General features: G+C 38.4%; 5 protein-coding genes across 7 annotated transcripts; 4 read left to right on the top strand and 1 right to left on the bottom strand.

The window, feature by feature from the left end:
- The first annotated feature begins 5 nt into the window (after positions 1 to 5).
- LOC18994033 (GTPase LSG1-2) lies at positions 6 to 2865 on the top strand. The gene is made up of 7 exons (XM_006417629.2): positions 6 to 361; positions 584 to 685; positions 783 to 869; positions 1104 to 1197; positions 1279 to 1335; positions 1430 to 1509; positions 1597 to 2865. Exons 1-7 carry the CDS (start codon positions 135 to 137, stop codon positions 2681 to 2683), a joined length of 1734 nt encoding a protein of 577 aa, XP_006417692.1. The 5' UTR covers positions 6 to 134; the 3' UTR covers positions 2684 to 2865.
- A 457-nt stretch (positions 2866 to 3322) lies between these two features.
- Positions 3323 to 10542, top strand: LOC18994032 (serine/threonine-protein phosphatase BSL2). Of its 2 annotated transcripts, none has more exons than XM_006417628.2 (21): positions 3323 to 4167; positions 4636 to 4696; positions 4821 to 4899; positions 5014 to 5093; positions 5182 to 5276; positions 5379 to 5478; positions 5560 to 5629; positions 5724 to 5825; positions 5903 to 5984; positions 6332 to 6511; positions 6874 to 7141; positions 7236 to 7473; positions 7621 to 7791; positions 8184 to 8422; positions 8522 to 8606; positions 8701 to 8799; positions 8868 to 9067; positions 9149 to 9224; positions 9507 to 9642; positions 9735 to 9874; positions 9972 to 10542. In XM_006417628.2, the coding sequence occupies exons 1-21, from the start codon at positions 3717 to 3719 to the stop codon at positions 10056 to 10058; spliced, it is 3039 nt and encodes a 1012-aa protein (XP_006417691.1). In that variant the 5' UTR covers positions 3323 to 3716; the 3' UTR covers positions 10059 to 10542. The 2 variants fall into 2 exon arrangements, with proteins under 2 accessions (XP_006417691.1, XP_024007794.1); XM_024152026.1 differs by having other exon boundaries at positions 3760 to 4167; positions 4467 to 4696.
- Positions 10543 to 11809: 1267 nt separating this feature from the next.
- Positions 11810 to 14165, top strand: LOC18994031 (aluminum-activated malate transporter 2). Of its 2 annotated transcripts, XM_024153082.1 has the most exons (7): positions 11810 to 12015; positions 12176 to 12316; positions 12428 to 12700; positions 12959 to 13080; positions 13192 to 13335; positions 13526 to 13972; positions 14030 to 14065. In XM_024153082.1, exons 1-7 carry the CDS (start codon positions 11814 to 11816, stop codon positions 14063 to 14065), a joined length of 1365 nt encoding a protein of 454 aa, XP_024008850.1. In that variant the 5' UTR covers positions 11810 to 11813. The 2 variants fall into 2 exon arrangements, with proteins under 2 accessions (XP_024008850.1, XP_006417690.1); XM_006417627.2 differs by having other exon boundaries at positions 13526 to 14165.
- A 2764-nt stretch (positions 14166 to 16929) lies between these two features.
- On the bottom strand, positions 16930 to 20629 carry LOC18994030 (calreticulin-3). Its single transcript, XM_006417626.2, has 14 exons — positions 20488 to 20629; positions 20143 to 20250; positions 19659 to 19851; positions 19131 to 19389; positions 18841 to 18897; positions 18660 to 18707; positions 18399 to 18485; positions 18253 to 18310; positions 18096 to 18163; positions 17793 to 17888; positions 17568 to 17624; positions 17388 to 17474; positions 17247 to 17279; positions 16930 to 17105 (listed from the first exon to the last, which is right to left on the bottom strand). Exons 1-14 carry the CDS (start codon positions 20600 to 20602, stop codon positions 17094 to 17096), a joined length of 1278 nt encoding a protein of 425 aa, XP_006417689.1. The 5' UTR covers positions 20603 to 20629; the 3' UTR covers positions 16930 to 17093.
- A 940-nt stretch (positions 20630 to 21569) lies between these two features.
- On the top strand, positions 21570 to 23552 carry LOC18994029 (histone deacetylase 8). Its single transcript, XM_006417624.2, has 3 exons — positions 21570 to 21940; positions 22060 to 22646; positions 23112 to 23552. The coding sequence occupies exons 1-3, from the start codon at positions 21685 to 21687 to the stop codon at positions 23412 to 23414; spliced, it is 1146 nt and encodes a 381-aa protein (XP_006417687.1). The 5' UTR covers positions 21570 to 21684; the 3' UTR covers positions 23415 to 23552.
- The last annotated feature ends 396 nt before the right edge of the window (positions 23553 to 23948 follow it).

Here is a 23948-nt window from a genome sequence, read left to right as displayed (position 1 = left end):
GTGAATTCAGCTTCACCGTGCAGCCAGTGCGGACGGCGGCTGACGTTTTCTTAGGGTTAACATAACATAACAAAAGCGCCGTTGAATCCATATCGAAGGGTTTAGATTCTTAGGGTTTATTGAGAGAGAGAGAGATGGGGAAGACCGAAAAGACGACGTTAGGGCGATCCCTGGTGAAGCACCACAACCATATGATTCAAGAATCCAAAGACAAAGGCAAGTACTACAAGAATCTCCAGAAGAAGGTTCTCGAATCCGTCACCGAGGTCAGCGACATCGACGCCATCATCGAGCAGGCTGAGGAGGCAGAGCGTCTTTTCACCATTAACCACAGCAACACCACACCTTTGCCCATCAATCTGTAAGCTTCAAATTCCTCTCTTTTGGGTCATTTGATTGTAATAAGAAATTTTAGCGCACGTTGCAATCATTATTCTTTGAGCTCTGTTTGTTGAGATTTTGGTGACCAGAATCAACCAGTGGGTTTTCATATAAGATGTTCAACTTATTGTTTAGCTAATAATGAAGAATGGAGAACAATTACATCTGATATGTGCTCACTAGCTGTTTCTCTAATTCACAGAGACACAAATTCCAGCTCAAGTACTGTAGCTGCTGAAGAATGGAGAGAGCAGCAGAAGATAGAAGAGGCTTTACACGCCAGTAGTCTTCAAGTGCCCCGAAGGCACGTGGTTTTATTCTCTTTTAAGTTTATTTTTCCCTTTTTTCATAGCTCTGAGACTGAGCATCGTTTTTTTTTCTGCTCCGTTCTTCATCTCCAGACCTCCTTGGACACCCGAAATGTCAGTGGAAGAACTTGATGCTAATGAAAAACAAGCTTTTCTGAGTTGGCGCCGAATGCTTGTGAGGTTAGCTTTTTTTTCTTTTCTTTTTCTACCCCATTTTAATGACCCTTTCTCATTGTTTTCCTTCTTCAGTGTGTTTACCGATATACAAATCAATATCTGTCACTGAAATGTTTGTTGGTGATAGCAGATGGGACAATTTAGTCAGTTTCTGTCACATTGTTTTCTCAAATGGTGAACTTCGATGCTTTAATTTTGTTATACGTGCTTACTTGTTCTCCTGTATTTTGGGTGTAGGCTCGAGGAAAATGAAAAGCTTGTGTTGACTCCATTCGAGAAGAACCTCGACATCTGGAGACAGCTTTGGCGAGTTCTTGAACGTAGTGATTTGGTAAGTCTCTGGCAAGTTGTACTAACCCTCTTATTAAGCTCAATTCTCTGCAATTGATTGGTTATTTATACTTTATTTCAGATTGTTATGGTAGTTGATGCTAGAGATCCATTGTTTTACCGTTGCCCTGATCTCGAGGTACTGTGCATTCTTTTTTAACTTCAAACTCCAACTTGACACCGTATTCCTGATCGATATCATTTACTTAAAAGATTCGACCTACCTGACACAGGCATATGCTCGAGAAATCGATGAGCATAAGAAAATAATGCTTCTAGTTAACAAGGCAGATCTTTTGCCTCCTTATGTCAGGTAAGCTTCTTTTCCCTTGCTACTTTGCCTCCAACCCTTTTTTTTGGTCTTCTAATGGAATTTTTTTGCTTTCTAACATATCTGTAGGGAGAAATGGGCAGAATATTTCCGCCTAAACAACATTCTGTTTGTCTTCTGGTCAGCCATAGCTGCTACAGCTGCCCTAGAAGGTAAAGTCTTGAAAGAGCCATGGAGAAAACCGGATAACTTTCAGAAGACAGATGATCCAGAAGTCGTGATATATGGCAGGGACGAGCTGTTGAGCCGTTTACAATATGAGGCTCAAGAGATTGTCAAAGTGAGGAATTCTAGTGAATCTCAACGTGAGAATGCTGTGGTTGGTTTTGTTGGGTACCCAAATGTGGGAAAGAGTTCTACGATCAACGCATTGGTGGGTCAGAAGCGAACCGGTGTCACCTCTACACCAGGAAAGACAAAGCATTTCCAGACTTTGATCATCTCTGATGAGCTTATGCTATGCGATTGTCCTGGTTTAGTCTTCCCTTCGTTCTCAAGCTCGAGATATGAGATGATTGCTAGTGGTGTACTTCCGATTGATAGGATGACAGAGCACCGTGAAGCTATCCAGGTGGTGGCTGACAAAGTCCCACGCCATGTCATCGAGAGTGTCTACAACATTTCTCTTCCTAAACCCAAACCTTATGAGCGTCAGTCGCGTCCGCCTCTTGCTGCAGAGCTTTTGAGAGCTTACTGTGCTTCTCGTGGCTACGTTGCCTCTAGTGGACTACCTGATGAAACGAAAGCAGCGAGGCTGATTCTAAAAGATTACATTGGAGGTAAGCTTCCACATTTTGCAATGCCACCTGGAATGAGCCTAGGTGAGGAATCGAAGATAGATGAAAGTCAAGGCACCGGAGCTGTAGAAGGCTCTGATTCCGAAGACTCTGACGTAGGAGATGAGACGGAGAGTGAGCAAGCTCCTGGTATTGGTGAGGTTCTAGATGATTTGAGCTCTTTTGATCTTGCAAACGGGCTTGCGTCTTCAAAGAAAGTGACAGTGAAGAAGCAAACGGCTTCACATAAACAGCACAAAAAGCCGCAGAGGAAAAAGGATCGGAATTGGAGGGTTCAAAACACAGAGGATGGAGATGGAATGCCTTTGGTTCGAGTTTTCCAGAAACCGGCTAACACAGGGCCTCTCATGATGCGATGATCATCATATTGTAATCATCATCCGAGCAAAAGATTTCCCAAAAGTTTATGTGATACAGATAGTGGATTGGCAAACCTAAGGTTCTTACGTTGTTTTTTTTTGTTTGTTATATCCCAACAGTTGAACATTTCGCGGATTTCTTTAAAACAAAAACAATAAACATGTCGCGGTTTTCGAGTCAACTGTTTGTTCTTGTTTGCATGTTCTTCTAGTCTTTGCATTTGAGGAAGAAGAGAAAAGGATGGAGTGACAACTGAAATCTGATTGAAAAGAAATTGCCACTTACAGATGCTCATTGTGTTTTGTATTTGAGAATATGACTGCCACAAGGAGTCCTATAAATAGAGTTTTCATGGAACTCCAATTATTTCTATTTTGAGTATTTTAAAAAAAGAATTCTGACATTTTCCATTTGACATTTCGATAAACATTTCAATGAACAAAAATAAATAATTTGCTTATGTCATCACCAAAATGATTATTTAAAGTCTTTTATATCGAGAATTAAAAACTAATTGAGCTTAGGTTATATTTTTACCGCAAAAAAAAAAACTTTTTCTCTTTCCATATCCAGTATATAAGGCGTCGATACATACATACATATATAGAGTCGAGGCTTGGTATATTTGGAGTTGAGTTGGTATCTCTTTTTCTCTTCCCTCCTTCCTTTCGCGTCTCCTCCAGGCTCCAGGGTTAATTCTGATTACTAATTAGGCTTTATATTATACTATAGAGAGAGGAGAGAGAGAGTAACTTGATTAAACCAAAAAAAAAAGAAAGGTGGGACGAATTTCGTTTTTCCAAATTCTGCGAATGTCTGCTTCTCTTTGATTTTCCAGGAAAATAACTGTTTCCTTTTCTAAACAAGCTCGTCGATCTCACCGGGGAAGCTAGGGTTTCGATTTTACGCCGGAATTTCTCCGGATGCGTAGACTGAACAGAGAGATGTTGATCAGAGATGCAGTTTTGTGCTAATTTTAGCTGGATCGGTCTAAGTTAGGTTTACCTTTTGAAGCTTTCGATTGATCATAATATGGATGAGGATTCGTCTATGGTGCCTGAGAACGATCAGGATCGGGAGTCTCTGAACCATGATGGAGGGCAATCTCCGTTGCCTATGGATAGGGAGGCGCCTCAAGACCAATCACCTCCAGAAGGCGGATCGGTGCCACCGCTTTCTTGCCCTGACCCGACGACTTCCCAACAGCCAGCGGCCGCAGCTGTGAATCAAGAGCAGCCGGCGCAAGCTGTTGGTCCGAGGTGTGCGCCAAACTATTCGGTGGTGGATGCTTTGATGGATAAAAAGGAAGACGGGCCTGGCCCTAGGTGTGGCCACACGTTGACGGCGGTGCCGGCCGTTGGTGAGGAGGGAACGCCTGGTTACATTGGTCCTCGTCTTGTATTATTTGGTGGTGCCACGGCCCTTGAGGGTAACTCTGGGGGCACCGGAACTCCAACTTCAGCAGCTGGAAGTGCCGGCATCCGTACGTTTGCCTTGTCCTTTGCCTTACTTCTTACTAATTTTGTGTTACCTTTGGCCTAATTCTGTCACTATTCACGCCTATCGGGGAAGTTTTAGTTAGCCTTCCTTGAATTGAAGGCTCGCTTCTGAATGATCGAAAATGTTTACTCGTTATCTATCTTGTCATGTATAAAGTTTAAGTTGCCACTTGTCAGAATTCATTTCTTCATTTTCTTAGTTGTCCTGTTAATATCAAGCTAAGTTTATGGTTGAAAGTGTTTTCTCAACTTTTATTGCTTTGCAACCTTTTTCATGTGGCAGAGGCAATAACTTGGTGTAGTACCTGGAACATAGCATTGGCTGTGGAACATTATTAGCAATACCTCGATCTTGGATCTATAATTCCATTATGTTCTAGCTCTTGTTGTTTTTTGAGGTTCCTAGACTTGCCTGGTTGTGTTAAATAATTAGGATGTTCTTCGCTGTGCAGGGCTGGCTGGAGCAACTGCCGATGTTCATTGTTATGATGTCCTTTCTAATAAGTGGACTAGGTAAGCATAAAATGTGAATTTTTTGTTGGTTGTTAATCAACATATCCTAAGTATGAAAACTGCATGAGATCCTGCTTATTTTAAAAGTGTGGATACCAGTTAATTTGATGAAATGAGGCTGCAGGCTTACACCATTCGGAGAACCACCAACCCCAAGGGCTGCTCATGTTGCAACTGCAGTCGGGACTATGGTAGTTATACAGGTAGGGAGAAACAATGCTAATATATTATGTGTATGATGTACGCTTATCAATTCAAGATGATCATTTTCAATCAGCTTTCAACTTAAGTGCTTCTGAATTCTCCCTCTGGTGCAGGGTGGAATTGGTCCTGCTGGTTTATCAGCCGAAGACCTTCACGTTCTTGATCTCACGCAACAACGGCCACGATGGCACAGGTTTGAAAATAAACCCGCTACTAGTGGCTATCTCGGTTTAAAGTTCATTTACTTGTTTGTGTCTTGATATAGACTGTCCTCAATCCAGGGTTGTTGTTCAGGGTCCTGGACCAGGACCACGTTATGGACATGTCATGGCACTTGTGGGACAAAGGTATCTCATGGCAATTGGTGGAAATGATGGTATGCAATTTTCCATGCTGGCTTATTCTCAGTATTTTATATGAAAGCCTCATATTATCCTTAGAGCTCCTAGTTTCTGAACTCCTTTTAATAAACTATTAGGAAAACGTCCACTCGCTGATGTATGGGCGTTGGATACTGCCGCCAAGCCTTATGAATGGCGTAAGCTGGAACCAGAAGGGGAAGGTCCACCGCCCTGCATGTAAGTTTGAGTATACTCTTCTATGATTATGTACTTGGCGCGGGAGTAATATTGTTTTTGCTATTTGTACGTTGTATCTAGGTATGCAACTGCAAGTGCGCGTTCCGATGGTCTTCTTCTCCTTTGTGGTGGAAGGGATGCAAATAGTGTGGTAAGTGGAAGAGTTTCCTTACAATTATGCTCAATGCCTTGAATGCTTGATCGAGGGGCTAAATTTTGTTTTTTTTTCAACATTTGATGGATAGCCTCTGGCCAGTGCATATGGACTTGCTAAGCACAGAGATGGACGTTGGGAATGGGCCATAGCCCCTGGTGTCTCACCATCTGCTAGATATCAGCATGCAGCAGTATGGGATACTTCTTCCTCTTTGTTTCTTTTATCTGGTCTCGTCAGAATAATTAAACTGTTTGATGGATTATTTAGGTCTTTGTAAATGCAAGACTTCATGTGTCCGGTGGGGCACTTGGTGGTGGACGCATGGTTGAAGACTCATCCAGTGTTGCAGGTTAGCCAATAAACAGAAGCAATCTGAATATCTGATCTGATGTTTGTGCTGTTGGGATGGTCATTGAGGAAATACTTATGTTTCCTTGATAATAGGTGCACCATATTTAGTGTTCTGTAGGCTATTGTTGATTCATGTATAATTGTAAAGGGGCATTTGCTGTTATTTTCTGCCCATCGAGGTGTTTTTAGCCATAAAATTATCACTGAAGCATTTTAGCCATTGTTGAAATGTGTCTCGTTTATAGACGAGAGCTGTATTGGTTTTTAAAAAAAATGTGCAGTGAGTGCATCTACATTGAGTGGATATACAGTTCTCTGATTATATCATCTATTGTCTTTGTCCAGTATTGGATACTGCAGCAGGTGTATGGTGTGATACGAAATCAGTAGTTACTAGCCCTAGAACTGGCAGGTATAGTGCCGACGCAGCTGGTGGTGATGCTTCTGTTGAACTGACTAGGCGTTGTAGGCATGCTGCTGCGGCCGTCGGTGATTTGATATTTATCTATGGCGGTTTACGTGGAGGTAAGGAGAAAAGCTTATGTCAATGTTTCTAATGATGTTCTGATACTGACCACCATTTAGATTTCAAAATTCATGTGCATCTCCATGAGAATGAACCGATTTCTATGATTGGATAGTTCTGTAACTGTGGCATAATATACATCGTATGACCATGTTTGTGACACTGTAGAATTACACTTTCTTAAATAGCTATTGTTTTTTGTTCAAATTTGAGAGATTATATCAGAATTATTTATTGTAAAAGATGCTTTTGGTTTTGTATTTCTCCAAAAGTTAGTTTCCCCCATCTTGTAATCTGCTTGCAACTATTTAATTTCAAAAGATGGGATCACAACAAGTTAACTAGTTTGTTGACACTTTAGGGGTGTTACTCGATGACCTATTGGTTGCTGAAGATCTTGCGGCGGCGGAAACAACATATGCTGCGTCTCATGCTGCTGCAGCTGCGGCAACAAATTCGCCACCAGGTCGGTTACCTGGAAGGTATGGTTTTTCAGATGAAAGGAACAGGGAGTTATCTGGTTCAGCCGCTGATGGTGCTGTTGTGCTGGGAAGCCCTGTTGCACCTCCTGTAAATGGTGATATGTATACTGATATAAGCTCTGAAAATGCAATACTTCCAGGAACTCGGTTAGCCAAAATCCTTAAAAATATTTGATTTATTTTGTGCTGTGTCGTTAACACAGTGATGTATTAGTGACGACAATCCAACACAACTTTGTAGGAGAACGAGCAAGGGTGTGGAGTATCTCGTTGAAGCATCAGCAGCAGAAGCTGAGGCGATCAGTGCTACGTTGGCTGCTGCCAAGGCACGGCAGGTCAATGGTGAAGTTGAACTCCCAGATAGGGATTGTGGTGCAGAGGCTACGCCTAGTGGGACACCTACATCTTCGCTAATCAAGCCAGATTCTATGGGATCAGTCGGTGTTACTCCTGCAGGGATCCGTCTTCATCATAGAGCCGTGAGTGTCACACTTATTGTCTTGAATCAAATATAAAGCTTGCAATATATTTTTAACATCATGCTCTTCATTCACTAGAATGTCTTGCCCCAGAGTTTTACCACTTATACATTCTTGGTTTATAATGGTTCTGGCACTTTTTATTAGGTGGTGGTTGCTGCAGAAACTGGTGGCGCCTTGGGTGGAATGGTTAGACAGTTATCTATTGATCAATTTGAAAATGAAGGACGTCGTGTTAGTTATGGGACACCAGAAAGTGCAACAGCAGCAAGGAAATTATTAGATCGACAAATGTCAATCAGTAGTGTTCCAAAGAAGGTAAGATTTTGATTCTCTACATGATGTGCTGCACAAAATCTTTTGGTCCTTAGTGTGGATTACACAAGTAATACATCTGGTAAAATTTACAATAAAAGGGTACAGTCAGAGCTATTATAAGATGCTTTCTTGCTGTGGCATTGATTAATTGTTTGGTTGCGATGGTAGAAATCGAAAATATCTTGAAATGCTATTGTAAAAGTATGTGATCTTTTTTTTTTCCCTCGAAAAAAGTATACTATCTCCTGGCTTGCATTACTGCTAACTCACTGGTGAAGATTCCTTTGCATCCTCTATTTCGTTCAATTGGGAATTGGGTGCCTAAATATTCACTTAGTAGTTTGGCCAGGTGTCAATTTGTAATGAACTGTCTTTTAACTATGTGTTAATAGGTGATAGCTCATCTTCTGAAGCCTCGTGGGTGGAAGCCTCCAGTTCGTCGCCAGTTTTTCCTAGATTGCAATGAAATAGCTGATCTCTGTGATAGTGCAGAACGTATCTTCTCAAGTGAACCAACTGTATTACAACTTAGAGCTCCTATCAAAATATTTGGTGATCTGCATGGGCAGTTTGGGGATCTTATGCGCCTTTTTGATGAATATGGTTCACCATCTACAGCTGGAGACATATCGTAAGTGCATTTCTAAAAATTCTTACATCAATTGCCGCTACTTCTTTTGGTTTTGCTATTTTTTCTGGGACATTGCTCATTCTGTTGTGTAATTGTCAGATACATCGATTACCTCTTCTTAGGGGACTATGTAGACCGGGGTCAACACAGTCTAGAAACAATCTCACTTCTGCTTGCATTAAAGGTAGTTCTAAGCGGATTATGTTATTTTTGACTTGATGCAGGTGTTCTAGTTACTTGACAATAGAGGGTTTGACATTCTATTGTCGTTAATGCAGGTTGAATACCAGCATAACGTACACTTAATTCGAGGAAACCACGAAGCCGCAGATATCAATGCTCTTTTTGGCTTCCGAATAGAGTGTATTGAGCGAATGGTAATGTATTCTGCTTTTGAATCTCTTGTTTCCACGTTTAGTTGTCTGATGGTTTGGTTGCTTTGCAGGGTGAACGTGATGGAATCTGGGTGTGGCACCGAATAAACCGTTTATTCAATTGGCTACCTCTGGCTGCATCGATTGAGAAGAAAATTATCTGTATGCATGGGGGTATTGGTCGTTCTATAAATCATGTGGAGCAGATAGAAAATATTCAACGCCCAATTACAATGGAAGCTGGCTCCATTGTGCTCATGGATTTATTATGGTCAGTCCATGTCTTCTATATGTTTTCTGGATATTTTTTTGGTTTAAGTCTTACTAGTTTGTTAATTTTGAAATTCTTTAGGTCGGATCCGACTGAAAATGACAGTGTCGAAGGTTTAAGGCCCAATGCTAGAGGCCCTGGATTGGTTACTTTCGGGGTGAGTAATTTTCTTTTGTTTCAAATTTGTATGTTGTCTGAATTTTCTTTTTCCTCCCTTCATAAAATCGGCTCGTCTTTTCTTTTTTTTGTGCAATAAGATGGTGCTATTGTTGTACCCTTGGTCTTGGATAATTGTCTGGGTATATATGTTATATTTTTCTTGAAAACCAAGGACTATAATCTAGCTTTCTCCCAATAACTTACCAAATGAATAAGTGTTAATTGGTTTTGCATTCATTTTTACCGGTTCTGTTATTCACCAAGACTTGGTATTTTGTAGCCTGACCGTGTGATGGAGTTCTGTAACAACAATGATCTTCAATTAATTGTACGTGCACACGAATGCGTGATGGATGGATTTGAGCGTTTCGCTCAGGGGCATTTGATAACGCTCTTTTCCGCAACGAACTATTGTGGTATGTGCATGGACTCTCTAATGCCACAACTTGCTTAGATATTTTGATGGGATTGTTTTTGTTGGTTTATAAGTCTTAATGCTTAATCTCAGGTACTGCGAACAATGCTGGGGCTATCTTGGTATTGGGGAGAGATCTTGTAGTGGTTCCTAAGCTCATACATCCGTTACCTCCAGCAATTACATCAACTGAAACTTCACCAGAAAGACATATAGAAGATACGTGGATGCAGGTTCCTATTGCATCACTTGATAAGTGAATCTCAGCACATAGTTTGACCTGAAAGAATGGTACTTAGTGTAGCATTGGCATTTTTTTTTAATTTGCAGGAGCTAAACGCAAATAGGCCAGCAACACCAACAAGAGGACGGCCACAAAATGCAAATGACAAAGGAGGTTCTCTGGCTTGGATGTAAAGCAACACAAAGAGGCACTCGTGCGCATATGTGCCGCACGGAAACACTTGTAACATTCGCGTCCTGGTGTTGCTCATGTCTGTGTACAGAAAAGATGAGTGATAGACGAAAAAACGATGAGGTTTGGAGATATCAGGGGGTGTGTAAATTGAGGGGAGACACGAAAGGGTAGAGAAGAAGTCAGTTTTGGTGGTGTTTTAGTAGAGTGATTTGTAGAGTTTATATTCGTTCGGGCTTTAGTCCTCTCCGTTTTTATATATAAAATATCTTTCTTTCTTTTTGTCTATCTTTCAATTGATTTACCTTCTTCAAGTTTTGGTTTGTGGTATAGTTTCTTGGCGAGTGGATACGAGTTCTTAGAATGGTAATGGTCGACATACATATCATCTGTAGTCGGGGTGTATTTTTAATTTTCTTATTTTTTATCAGCTCATACTGTGTAATGGTTTGTGTTGATATTATGATACGAAATTTTTTCCGGGCTTACGTTCTATGCCAGACAATTTTTTTTTTTTCCTTTTTCCAGGTGTCTTGTGAGCTATTTACCAAATTAATTCAAAATGATGTAAGATTTCAGAACAATGGATAAAAACATGAGGGATGATATAATCGGAAAAGGTGGAAAGTGGAACTGATGAAAAAACTCATTCGCATGTTTATCCATGGAGAGACCAGTTTGATCGTTGTTGATGATGTTATTACTAGAGTGGAAAATGGGGATATTTTTAAAACACGAGTGAATAAGTGGATTGGCTAATTAATCTTATGTGGTATTACGCTGCTAAATTTTTCAATTGCGTGGTTAAAATACATAATAGTTGAAAGTTGAAGTAATTGTTCAAAAAACAAATGTTAAAAGTTGAAATGAATTTGTGTACTATGTCAAAGATTTGGATTGTTGTACCGTCATTTTCTTTCAATAGATTTTCTGTATGAAGAAAAAGTTTAGTTAGTATAAAAATACTAATTTTAAAAATAAAGTGCCTTGTACGATTTGGGGGGTACTGAGTTCCGTACGTTGGCGCCAACTTGACACTTGCCAAGGCGGAGTGTAATCTCGATCGGTGCAAAAAGGACCACCTGCTCTCTATTCCCGCGTTCTAGCCATGTTCAGGCCTTTACCTTTTTCCATTTAATATTATATTTTACAATAATACATAAAACCTTCTTAATCTATATGTCGTTTAAGAACACAAAAAAGGAGATTACTAGTGGACATGGTCATTCTATAAATATTTAGTTTAATATTTGATTTTAATATACAAATAGCAACTCTAGAAACAGTTGGATATCAAATGTTGGAAAGCACTATTAAATTTTTATAGAAATAGAATTTCTTTGGGACGTGAACTTTTACTGGCAATTTTGGAAACAAATTAACAATGAAAAAAAAAAACATAAAGCATGCTATTGCTACTAATGGCTCTACTTTTAAATATCGGATCAAATCAGCAACAAAGTAGAATTTGGTTACGTAAGTACTCTCTGCCTGTAATTTATAATATTTGATTCTTTACATTTTCAATTTGTTGAAACCCGTAAAGTTCGAAGTACAACGCACCACAGAAAATTTTGTTTAGAAAATAAAATAATATTTCATGATGAGTCCCAAAGAAGAGTCTCTCTTGCTCCTTATATATAACAACCGACTCATCTAGACAAAACAACAAGTCATCTCCTTCTCTCTTTCTGAAACTAGTTACTTAAGAGGATATAAAAAAGATTTGAGAGGTGAGTGATCATCAAGAAGGTGCAATGGAGAAAGTGAGAGAGATAGTCAGAGAAGGGAGGAGAGTAGGAAAAGAAGACCCGAGAAGAGTGGTTCATGCATTCAAAGTGGGACTTGCTCTTGCTCTAGTCTCTTCCTTCTATTACTATCAACCTCTCTACGACAACTTTGGTGTCAATGCAATGTGGGCAGTCATGACCGTTGTTGTGGTCTTTGAATTCTCCGTAGGTCAGTCCATGATCATGTGACCATGAATCAGCCACTTTCTAACAAGACAAAATATAGAGACGAATGCGAAACGCTTTAGTTGTATACTACATATACACTTGTGTTAAAATTGTTTGCTATAATCATAACTTTGGGTTGGTGATCATGCATGTGTATTTAGGGGCCACACTTGGGAAAGGAATTAATAGAGCAGTGGCAACATTAGTAGCGGGAGGACTAGGGATTGGAGCGCATCACCTAGCAAGTTTTTCGGGTCCAACAATAGAACCCATTCTTCTCGCCATCTTTGTCTTTGTGCAAGGTAATAACCCTGATTTATATAAGTTCTTTATTGAAGTTCGAACTCGTGATCTTTGAGACACTCGTATTTGCATAAATTAATATTATAAATACATCGATCGTGTATGTGCAGCTGCGTTGTCGACGTTTGTGAGGTTCTTCCCGAGGGTGAAGGCAAGATACGATTATGGGATATTGATATTCATATTGACGTTCTCGCTGATATCGGTGTCGGGGTTTAGAGAGGACGAGATATTGGAGTTGGCCCATAAGAGATTATCGACAGTGATAATGGGAGGAGTCAGTTGTGTCCTAATCTCTATCTTTGTTTGCCCCGTCTGGGCTGGACAAGACCTTCATTCTCTTCTTGTCTCCAACTTTGACACACTCTCCCACTTCCTTCTAGGTTTTTCTTTCTTTCCCTTCTTTCTTTGAGTAAAATTATTATGTACTTATACAATCCCTCAGTATACCACTTTTTTTTTTTTAAATAAAAAAATTGTTTTACGAAAATATCGCATTTGTTTTTAGGAGATCTTCTTGAAAAATGTTCCTATATACAACTGATTTATGCATGTAGTTTCCTAGACTTTTAGCAAAATTCTCTAGATATTTGTAGTATTTTTATAGTATGATTACGAACTAAAAAGTTGGAAATTGGCAGAATTTGGGGACGAATATTTTGAAGCGACAGAGGATGGGGACATCAAAGAGGTGGAGAAGAGGAGGAGGAATCTTGAAAGATATAAAGTTGTTCTCAACTCAAAAAGCAATGAAGAAGCTTTGGTGGGTCTTTCCCTTCTTGTTCGCTTCACTTCAATAAATATTTTTTACCCTTTTTGAAATAATTTGGATTTGATTTTGTATTGATATGTAATGTTGTTCACTTGTGTTTAGGCTAATTTCGCAAAATGGGAACCGCGTCACGGCCAATTTAGATTTAGGCATCCATGGAAACAATACCTTGCCGTGGCTGCATTACTCCGACAGTGTGCCTACCGTATTGATGCCTTAAATTCATATATCAACTCAGATTTTCAGGTATTGCTTTTTATATAACCTTTGATAAATATTTGCATTTGAAATAATATTTGGAAAAAAAACAATAAAATATGTGACAAATATTTTTAACCTAAACAAAACATAATTAATAGAAATTCCAAGTAATATGTTTATATAGTTGATATTGTTATATTACTGCTAACCCTTTAATCTCTTATTTTTCTATTAGATCCCAATGGACATAAAAAAGAAATTAGAAGAACCATTAAGAAGAATGAGCACGGAGTCAGGAAAATCCATGAAAGAAGCGTCAATTGGATTAAAGAAAATGACAAAATCATCTTCTTCTGATATCCATGTCTTAAACTCACAATCTGCATGCAAAGCTCTTTCTACTTTACTCAAATCGGGCATCTTGAACGATGTTGAGCCTCTACAAATGATTTCTTTGATGACCACAATCTCCCTGCTCATTGATATTGTTAATTTAACCGAAAAAATCTCTGAATCTGTACACGAGCTTGCATCCGCTGCAAGATTTAAGAACAAGATGAAGCCGTCCGTGTCATCCGAGAAGCCGGATGCTGGAAGCCTTGGTCGTGCCGTGCCAATCAAATCTCACGATGATGATGATCATGTTGTCACAATCTTATGTGATGTTGATATATCGAACACTGTTGGTCAATCGCGTGGAGAGAGTTCAGTGGACTCTTGTCACCATGTCGCCATAAAGATTGATGATGATGATTCAATCCATGAAAAACATTAAGATGGTGAAATACATGTACATACGTACGAGTTCTGTATCATGTGGCCAGACTAATGCTAGTGTTGTTTTAGATAGTGATAATGAGAGAATTAGTAATAACTACCCATTTATTATAGGATTAGAGGTCGCGGGGATGGGATTAATAGTAATAAAGTTCTTTTGAACAAAATTTCGTTTTAGATCTAGCTTAACTCGACCATGTATTTTTCTCTCTGTTTTAGGATTAGTATATCATTACTAATCTTTTTATAGTTATAATCAGTGTCTTTTCATTAAGTTCGACTATGGTATTGAAAAATGTCATTGGAAACGATAAAAAAAAAAAATATTACAAAAATCAAGCGTACACGATTAATCAAAGTAAGCTAATAAAATTCCAAAACATCATAGTCAATTTGTGAAACCGATTATATCGTTACCAAAAAGTTGAAAGCACAAATGTAATACAGAAATAACTTAAAAATCAATACTAAGACATAACACTAAAGTAAATCATATATAAAAATAAATCGTGAATATGGACTTATGACCAAAAGAAAATAAAATTATATGGACCAAATAATTTGTTGGCTAAATTTTATATAGCGTTACATTTACTTTGCAATTAGTTAGCTATACTTACAAAAATATCTAAAAGATGATATTTAAATAATAATAAAATTACAACACTGATTATAAAATATAGTATAATATATAAAATTAAATGTGAAAAATATGCAAGTGAAATAATTACAAAAGTGTTATACAGTATGTGGCAGTTAGATGGCAGATACGAATATCCATAGAGAAAAAGGTGGAATCATTCTTAATTCTTATATGTACATAGATTATGATATAGGTATGCGTTTTGTCTTCGAGAGTTTGATAAATAAAAGAGATTTTGTCTACAAGATATTGATTGATAAGTGACTAAGTGTTATTGCAAGATGTCATTATCGGCCCTACGAAAATTGTTGATGAAAGGGGCCATGTTCTCGTAAACTCACGGGCTCTTGCTCGTTTGTCTATTCCCCTTTTATTTCGAACTGCTTTTTCAAACTTCTTGAACAAATGGGGGGCAAATTAAAGTGGAGGATAATTTCATAATTAAATATTAGGTATTTGTCTCCATTACTAAACCTTAATTATTCTTATTTTTAAGCCTTGATTCTTTTTAACCCTTGATTTTGTATGAAGACCAGTTATTTATTCGTTGAGTGCAAGTCTTCAATTGAAAAACAAAATGTTGTAGTTTGTTTAATTGCTATATTTCATAAAATTCCATGAGACCAAAACACGTAGTCTAGCTAGCTGTACTGATGATGTTAGTGTATCACTACATGAACTAAAACTTGCATAATTCATGTTGTTATTGACATAAAAATTCTTAACATTTCTGCCTTTATGGTGAGGTCTGGTGCCAACAAATAAACTTCTCCAAAATATGAATCGTGTTCAGAAGCAAAATTCAGGTTGCCAGGAAATAAAGAATATTAATTGGGAATAGATGAAGAAGGGAGGGTGGGCTCTCACATGAGATAACCTGAACAAATATGGGGGTCCAAAAGACAACCTTTTTGCATTTGTCTAAAGATAGGTTCAAGAATCGTATAAACTTGGTCATGTAAATATTAACCCATAGACAGAACATAAGTGATGATAAAGTAAGTGGCACTTGTCCTTCTGATTTGTGTTACGTTGTGTTTCTCATTAGTGCTAAAACAAATGCTCTCTCCTTAATAAAGCAAATCTTGCCGTCTTGCGTATGACTCGAAAACTGAACTCGATCAGTGGCCTAAGTTTAGGAATCAAGTCCGCAACAAAGGTTTGAAAGGAATACAATCAGTCTCCATCAACATTTAGGTACACACGTACAAAGCACTAGTAAAAAACCACATCCGAAAATTCAACTACAGCCAAAATGAAAATAAATATAACTATTTTAATGCAGTCATTGGATTCCAATGGTGGTGTGTCACATTATAAAAAATGTTACGGTTAACACTTTAATAGACAACTTCGCTTATCATGAGTGCTCCACTTGCGTATCAAAAGCTCTTGAGAAGCACCGTGCACCATCACCTTTCAGACTTTCCGCTATTAATATTATATCCATTAAAGACTAATTATAGTTCCATAGCTAATCAAGTAAAATTCTTATTCCTATATATTAAGGACGTTCCAGATTAAACGTACCACTAAAGAACAAAACAGAAAAAAGTCTATTGATAACGACTTTAATGCGTATCGCGTCAACTGAAATTTTCTTTACTAGCTAAAGTCTTCGTTGATGTGATATTAACCGTACATTTAAAGTGGAAAAAGGTACACTTAACATTTGTGCCCAACATAAAAAAACGCGTTTAAATTTCGTTTTGACTTTTCGTATACGTTTTCGCAATGCCCTTTTTTTGTTTTATTATTCCACTATTTACTATAGTATTTACTAGTATTTAGAGACACAAATAGTCTATTTACTATTTGAAATGTAGATGGATGACCATCAAAGATTACCTGGCGATTGTCCTAAAAACTCTCTCTCTCTTATTTTTTTTCTTTTCTCAAACCCAATTTAGATTAAAACTCAAATCCTGCAAATTAAGAGTATCATTCTCTTTGGTCTCTCGGAATTTGATACCCTGTATATCAGATAGTATTGGTCACTAAAAGAATTTGATGATTATCTTTGGTGATATATAAGAGTAGAGTTAACTGAATTTTTTTTTATCAAACAATTTAGTTAGTTTGCTACTTGAGGATATTTTTCAGATAGTATTACGAGCGATCAAATAATAAATTTTAGAAGCCAAAGAGTTAAGGCCGGGTGGTTTGAAAGAAAGAAGATTCAAGAGTAGAGTCGACTTAAAATTTTGGCAATATGCTTGTGAATACTCTAAACCACATGTAACAATTTTCAAGCCAAATTACATTATATAACTAGTACCAATGGTTACAAATTACAGTCACAGAGAAAAACCAAATTACAATCTCAGTTTCATAAAATACTTGGCTCTATTGGTTGTCATTGCCAAATGCCCACCACTGTGCCTTACAGCTCGTCCTACACGAAATTCACAAATCATACAGATTTTAAACCATTTTTTAGTAACATTTAAGATCATTCAGTACCAAAATGCATAAAAAACCTCTGAAAAAAAAACCAAAAAAAAAAAAAGAATTGAAGAGACCAAGTGCTGCTTACATGGTAATCATCCATGTAATCACGTGGATTGGGCTGCAAACACACAACAAACCATTTCGAACATATTCACTCAACTTTTTCCCCAGAAATAACAAAGGAGATCAACTAACAGAAAGTGATTTGGTCTCAATGTGTACGTACCCGTTTGTAGCGTCTCCTCCTGTCTCCATACCGGTGGTCCCTCTCCTTCCGTCTACGTTCTCCTTCTTCTCGTGCTTTCCGAGATTCCTGTAATCGTCGTTTTGTATGGCCATGCTCGTGATTAATATAAACAGAGAAGATTTGAAAAGCAAACAAGAACTTGTTTAGTAATCTACAAACCTCATCTTCTCTGGCTTTTCTTTCTTTCTCAGCTTCCGCAAATAACTCCTTCTCAGACTGGGTTTGTATGGCAGAGTATACAGCATATCAGATTACGTATAAGACATTTTTCTATATTCTGTAAAACGTGCTAACATTCTCGTTTGCAAAATGCTACACACTTGTCAAATCCGAAAACTTGTTTGATTTTTATCCAAAAAGATATCTAAAGGCTTGGAAATCTACCTCCCTGTGCTGATCAAAATAGTCATCCACTATGCTTCTTGCATGTTGCGGGTCATCGCTGATCAAGATATTGTCAAAGATTGAACCAGCCTTCACCTGCAGTATTAACATCAAGGTCTCAATCCAGCTGCACTAGATGAGCTTTTTTTTTTTTTTTTTTTTGTTAATCACAAAAATTAGAGCCTAGAAATTTGCATGACTATAATTTCACAAATTTGCACTGACTAGTATATCAATATCTGGTGATGTAGTGATTATAAAAGTTAATATTGGACAGAATTCAAAGAAAGATCAGGACTTTACCTGCCATACTTCAATGCCTACGTATCGTATGGGCTTCAGAACATACAGATCTGGATCATCTTCGAATTCTGAGGAAACCCCAGAAGCTCCAACTTAGTATTTACAAGAAGAAATTCAGCCCAAAACACAAACACAAATTTAAAAGACAGAAACATGCCTGGATTATCTATCCAAGGGTTCTTCCATTTTCCCTTGTAGTTCGGGTTCTTGATTTTCTGTAGGAAAAGTAAAGTTTTGATCAAATTTCAAATGGTAAAGAATTGGATAATCTATATAACCATTGATGACTGTCAAATCAATCACCTTTGCTTTCCAAGGACCTTTAAAGGCAGGATTTGGGATCTTTGGTGGTTGCCAGAGACCATTTTCTTCCTCGTCCCAGTCTTCAGGCTAAACAAGTAGAGACAGAGAGTTACAAAACATAAAGCTTAACACTATCACAAAACCCAATGAGTTCCAAAAAAAAACCAATGAGCGAAGAAAGAATGATGGATCACGAGACAACTTAAAGTTAGCTACAAAACAATCACTCAAAAGTATTCAATTTAACAGTACATTACATACCTCTTTAGCTTTTGGATCTGGAATTTGGCGCGGAATAGAATCGAAACCCTGATAACAAAAGAAAGAACCAGTTGCCTGAATCAAACAAAGAATTAAAACTACAAGCAAGGGAACTGAGTCGCTTCCTATCAATACAAATAGTATTTCCGGTATTGCTACCATGTTTATTACACAAGCTTACCTCGGGTTTGACATCGTTAGGGTCGTCAATATACTCTCTGTCATCCCAGTCCTCTGGCTGCAAAAAACAGATTGGTAAAATCTATCAAAGGTAAAGACGAAAGGAATGTACTGTAATTGCATATATTAGCTCAATAATACATTTTACTCGTAATAACTAAGTCATAATAGCTAAGCTAAGTGTAATTATCTCCGGAAACGACTATCTAATCTTGCAAATGTTTGGTTTGAAGCAATTCAAATAGCATTAAGAAAGACTCTTGGAAACCTTGTAAGCATCCAAATAGTTACCTTCTTTGCGTTCTTAACCTTTATCTTCCTCGGAGGAAGGATGTCCCAGTCTGTGTACATACTACCAAATTCTCTCTCTTTATTATCAACCAGGACGCTGTAAGAAGCGTCAGGTCGCAGAATAAATGTGTAAAAATGAGTTAGTTTGTCTGTTTCACATTGCAAATCCTTTTTAATTGGATAATTCTGTCCTTGATATGAAAGAATAACATGGAGCTTCTTTGTCTGCGTTCCGCATATATCTGGTCCAAACATTAGACTGCATACAATAGAGAAAAAAAAAAGCAGTAATGAGAATCCCCATACACAACACCAAGTGAGGACCTTGTAGTAAAAAGCATGAACATTTATTCAATCATTCATTAGTTCCTGGGAGAAACTAAATTAACACATTCATTGTTCTTCCCACTATGGCCTCAAAACAACAACGATATGACTAACCCCTAGGCAGCTTGACTAAGACTGAATATAACCTTCTAGGAACTGATGTTTATAAAAGGGACATTAAGGTACAAGGCACAAGATTACCTGTAAGGAGTATCACCACCAAACTGCTTCTGGTTAACATAGCCAGAAAGAAGCTTGATGTAAGCACCACCACATTCTATGTCTTGTTCAATTTTGACTGAGTACTGAACAACAAGAGTCCGGTTTTTGTTGCTAAACTCCGGAATCTTAGCAGAAATCGCATAATGCTTGGCATCATTATAGGTCTGAATACCTACACACACGAAGAAAAAATTAAAAAGCAAAAATTCCTAAGTTTAACTAAACAAACATTCTATTTCCTCAAGTCAACATCAAATATCGAAGCCGATACACTAGAGAACCAAGCCTTTTTCCACAGAACAAAAGACACAACTCAATGCAGCGAGAAGAACATATAACTAAAACACTGCAGCATAAGGAAGATCACAGGACAACAAGAGGAAAGCAGAGATCACAGAACATAAGATTCTCTTACTATGTAAATGCATGTGGTATAAAATTAAGCGCCGGCGAAAGAAATTACCTTTATCGTCAGGATCGCCTGGCCATTTACCGGCAGTGTGCTTAAAGGTTCCGGCTTTTCCTTCGTTTCTTTTCCAATCAGATAAGACCCACCTGCTTTTCCATCCACCTAAACACATCTGACTAAGTTAATTGCAGAAATCTATAAATAGAAAGCAAACAAAAAAAAAAAAGAAGAGGGAAAATCCAGAATCATATTATCGTTATATTAACCAAAAAAGGAAAGTCCATAAGATTCTGATTGAGGCATGGGTTTGGCTTCACTATCCTCAATAAGTAAAAATCTAAAAAACAATAAATTCAGAGATGAGAAAGAAACAGTAAAAGAGTGTTATAGATACTTCACCTTCGAAACGCTCCTCTAAGAAGATCTCGGAGAAAGCTAAGGGGGCAAGAGTAAGAAAAGAAAATAGGAAAAAGAAGGAGAAACAAGAGTTGAACTTGTTTTGGGGAAATCCCATTTTCACAGAATAAATCTCTCACTTGCCAATGGCAGGGAATATTGTGCTTCTGCTTTATAGCAGCAAGAAGACGCAGACTGAAGAATTGACTCTGGTGTTCGATTAAATTACAGTATTACCCCTAAAAGTCTGGATTCTTCTTCTTTCAAGTCTTCTTGTTTTGCTTTTTTTTTTTTCCAAGTCGTCGCATGGTGGACTGGAAGAATGTTCAAAGTCGTTTTCCCTGCTGCGTAGAGAATGGTCCCAAATCAGCAATTGCTATGTTTCTTCTTGCACTGATCTGCGATCGCCATTATGATTTATATAATACGGGTCTGGTTAATTAAACTCAGTAATCCTCCTATCTTTGAATCATTTTTCTACTAACAGTTGTTCTCATTAATAACAAAGACAAACTCTATGTCGATTAATATTTTGTGTATATTTTTTTCTTTCTTTCCTAAAGTTATACACCATATTAACCGAACTTTGAAAGTGTGGTTCATGATACATAATGATATTTCTATTCAAAAACATATACGTAATGCAAAAATTCTAAAAGGAAATGTTTTCTCTTATGAAGAGTGTATACCGTCTACGTGGATACTAAAATCCTAAAATCCCAACCAATAGTAATATGCCATGTCAGTATCTCATTCTTCAGTCCAGACTCCAGCCCAATGAAGACGAAATTCTCTTTTCCCAAAAACTTTCCACCTACCAGGACTATTGCTCATACCAAAAAACTGATAATCAAGTTCCATTATCTTTTACTAATTCAGTTTCACGACTTTCCCGAATACAAACATGTTTCATACTACTAATGTTAATACGAACTAGACCGACATGTCTAGACTCTGCCCGTTTAACTTCGTTTTAAGTTATGGACCCGTTTTGTTGTCCCGTTTAAGCCCGTTTAAGCCCATTTAAGCCCGTTTAAGCCGTAACCAATAATATAACAACAATATGCCAAGTCAGCATCTTCTTCAATTCAGCTCAATGCAGACGAAATTTCTCCTATGTCCAAATCTTTCCCCGTTTCCACATACTTTCTAAGTTCACGACGACGATACAGTGTCCTTTAGCTAACTCCATCCTCCATTATGCTCAGCTCCTCCGCCTTCGGTGGCGTAGACGTCTTCTGGCACGAAGGAATGCTCCGACACGACGCCGTTGAAGGCGTCTTCGACACCGGGCTCGACCCAGGATTCCTAGACGTGCTGGAGAAACACCCGGAGAACTCCGACCGCATCAGGAACATGGTTTCGATTCTCCAACGTGGTCCCATCTCTCCCCATGTCAATTGGTTTCCCGGTCGTCCCGCAATCGTATCGGAGCTTCTTACGTTTCACTCTTCAGGTAGATTGTCAATCTAAAGGTTCGAATTAGGGCAGAAAGGAATGGCCTTTACGGGAATCTGTTTCTCAATTTGGCATCTTTTCGATAAATCCCACTTTGATCTTTGCTTTGCTCTACAGAATACGTTAACAAACTAATGGAGGCAGATAAATCAGGAGAAAGGCGTGAAATCGCCGCAGGTACTTTCATGAGGCCAGGCTCGTGGGAAGCTGCTCTTCTTGCAGCTGGAACTGCTCTTTCAGCTATGCAACACATTCTTGACAGCTATGGGAAAATTGCATATGCTCTGGTACGCCCACCAGGCCACCACTCACAGCCTTCTCAAGCCGATGGCTACTGCTTCCTCAACAACGCGGCTCTTGCGGTGAAGCTGGCACTGAATTCGGATTCTTGTTCCCGAGTTGCGGTTATTGACATCGATGTGCACTACGGAAATGGCACAGCTCAAGGGTTTTACAGCTCTGACAAGGTTCTTACGGTGTCTCTACATATGAACCATGGGTCTTGGGGCTCGTCTCACCCACAGAAAGGGTCTATTGATGAACTTGGTGAAGGCGTGGGGTTGGGTTATAACCTGAATGTCCCTTTACCTAATGGGACAGGTGATCGGGGTTATGAATATGCCATGACTGAGCTGGTGGTTCCTGCAGTTTCAAGGTTTGGACCCGATATGGTTGTTCTTGTTGTTGGTCAAGACTCCAGCGCTGTAAGTTATTTAGTACTCGACTATCTAAGTGAATCCTCTTTGCAGTTTAATTAAGCTCTATGGCAAGTGTGTTTGTTTCTTTATGTGGTTATTTGAGCTGACCATATACCAAGAGTCGGCTTTTTCAGTGATCCATTAGGAACTTCATTGATCACAGTTTGGTATTGTTTTTATTGGTTCATGTAAGTTCTATCCGGACTAGATATATCTGGCCGAGCAATTTCTGCAAGAGTTTTGCTCACAATTACGGGTAAATAGCTTATGTACGCTGCTCCAAATGGCTCTGCTGTGATAAGAAGTTGGTTGGTCCTTGGTTATTGTCTGGTTCACAGGAAAATACCCTTTAAAGTTCTTGAGCTTAAAACGATTGGTTTGGCTTTAAACATGTGGTGGCGATGCTGATGTCTAGGTTGCGGGGTGATTAGAAATGTCATGGACTCACACTCTTTACTGTGGGATCTGCAGTTTGATCCAAACGGGAGACAAAGCCTGACGATGAATGGATTTCGAAAGATTGGGCAGATAATGAGGGGAGTGGCAGAGGAGCACAGCCATGGAAGGTTGCTTATGGTGCAAGAAGGTGGGTATCATGTAACATATGCAGCCTACTGCCTCCACGCCATGCTCGAAGGCGTCTTGAAGATTCCGGAACCGCATCTATCTGATCCTATAGCTTATTATCCTGAAGAAGAAGCCATTGCTGTTGAAGCTGTGGAATCAATCAAAAGATACCACTCGGAATTTGTTCCATTTCTTAGAGGAACTTGAAGATGTGTCGAACGAAATTGGTTTATTTGGTTCCTCGTTGTGTTGCCACTTTTTTTTTATAACATAAATGGCTAAAGAAGAACCACTTTTATACATATAAAACTGAGGTCACAGGTTTTAGGCCTTTCTGCCACTCCAAATCAATCAGGTCAACCCAATTTGTATGATGTTTGCTCTACTGCACACTCGAAATCTTAAACTATTTAGGGAAATTAAAGTGACAAAAAAAATATATATGCATAAAACAAAACATGGGTAGTTTGAACAAATAGGTAGGCTAAGACTGCACGAAATTATTTGACGGAATACTTTATTAATCAAAAGACATCTATCTATGGATAGTTGTCGAAAATGGCGATTTCTTAAACAATGCATGTCGAATTCGTGGGGATATGTCAGGTTATGATCACGAAATATAATTACAGAAACTAAAGCCATCGAAAGGAGAATTATTTAGACTTTTTTTTCCCGTCTCTCAAATGTTTTAGAGAACAGTTTATAAGAATCAATGTAAGAATTATAGTTTAGATTGGT

Source organism: Eutrema salsugineum, unplaced genomic scaffold (genome assembly GCF_000478725.1).
Source record: "Eutrema salsugineum unplaced genomic scaffold, Eutsalg1_0 scaffold_5, whole genome shotgun sequence".
NCBI classification, from domain to species: Eukaryota; Viridiplantae; Streptophyta; class Magnoliopsida; order Brassicales; family Brassicaceae; genus Eutrema; species Eutrema salsugineum.
The sequence above is the reverse complement of the archived record's forward strand: the minus strand, read 5'-3'. Positions and strand labels throughout refer to the sequence as shown.

What these genes read in the sequence shown, in the direction of transcription:
- LOC18994031 (XM_006417627.2), top strand. Translation starts at nt 11,814, where the DNA reads ATGGAGAAAGTGAGAGAGATAGTCAGAGAAGGGAGGAGAGTAGGAAAA. An exon ending in GGTCTTTGAATTCTCCGTAG is followed by an intron (nt 12,016 to 12,175) that starts GTCAGTCCATGA and finishes ATGTGTATTTAG; the next exon opens with GGGCCACACTTGGGAAAGGA. An exon ending in ACTCTCCCACTTCCTTCTAG is followed by an intron (nt 12,701 to 12,958) that starts GTTTTTCTTTCT and finishes GGAAATTGGCAG; the next exon opens with AATTTGGGGACGAATATTTT.
- LOC18994032 (XM_006417628.2), top strand. Translation starts at nt 3,717, where the DNA reads ATGGATGAGGATTCGTCTATGGTGCCTGAGAACGATCAGGATCGGGAG. An exon ending in GAAGGTCCACCGCCCTGCAT is followed by an intron (nt 5,479 to 5,559) that starts GTAAGTTTGAGT and finishes CGTTGTATCTAG; the next exon opens with GTATGCAACTGCAAGTGCGC. An exon ending in TCCGTCTTCATCATAGAGCC is followed by an intron (nt 7,474 to 7,620) that starts GTGAGTGTCACA and finishes ACTTTTTATTAG; the next exon opens with GTGGTGGTTGCTGCAGAAAC.
- LOC18994030 (XM_006417626.2), bottom strand. Translation starts at nt 20,602, where the DNA reads ATGGGATTTCCCCAAAACAAGTTCAACTCTTGTTTCTCCTTCTTTTTC. An exon ending in AGGCGATCCTGACGATAAAG is followed by an intron (nt 19,852 to 20,142) that starts GTAATTTCTTTC and finishes TCGTGTGTGTAG; the next exon opens with GTATTCAGACCTATAATGAT. An exon ending in CAGATCCAAAAGCTAAAGAG is followed by an intron (nt 18,486 to 18,659) that starts GTATGTAATGTA and finishes CTACTTGTTTAG; the next exon opens with CCTGAAGACTGGGACGAGGA.
- LOC18994029 (XM_006417624.2), top strand. Translation starts at nt 21,685, where the DNA reads ATGCTCAGCTCCTCCGCCTTCGGTGGCGTAGACGTCTTCTGGCACGAA. An exon ending in TCTTACGTTTCACTCTTCAG is followed by an intron (nt 21,941 to 22,059) that starts GTAGATTGTCAA and finishes TTTGCTCTACAG; the next exon opens with AATACGTTAACAAACTAATG. An exon ending in TTGGTCAAGACTCCAGCGCT is followed by an intron (nt 22,647 to 23,111) that starts GTAAGTTATTTA and finishes TGGGATCTGCAG; the next exon opens with TTTGATCCAAACGGGAGACA.
- LOC18994033 (XM_006417629.2), top strand. Translation starts at nt 135, where the DNA reads ATGGGGAAGACCGAAAAGACGACGTTAGGGCGATCCCTGGTGAAGCAC. An exon ending in ACACCTTTGCCCATCAATCT is followed by an intron (nt 362 to 583) that starts GTAAGCTTCAAA and finishes TCTAATTCACAG; the next exon opens with AGACACAAATTCCAGCTCAA. An exon ending in CTTTTGCCTCCTTATGTCAG is followed by an intron (nt 1,510 to 1,596) that starts GTAAGCTTCTTT and finishes ACATATCTGTAG; the next exon opens with GGAGAAATGGGCAGAATATT.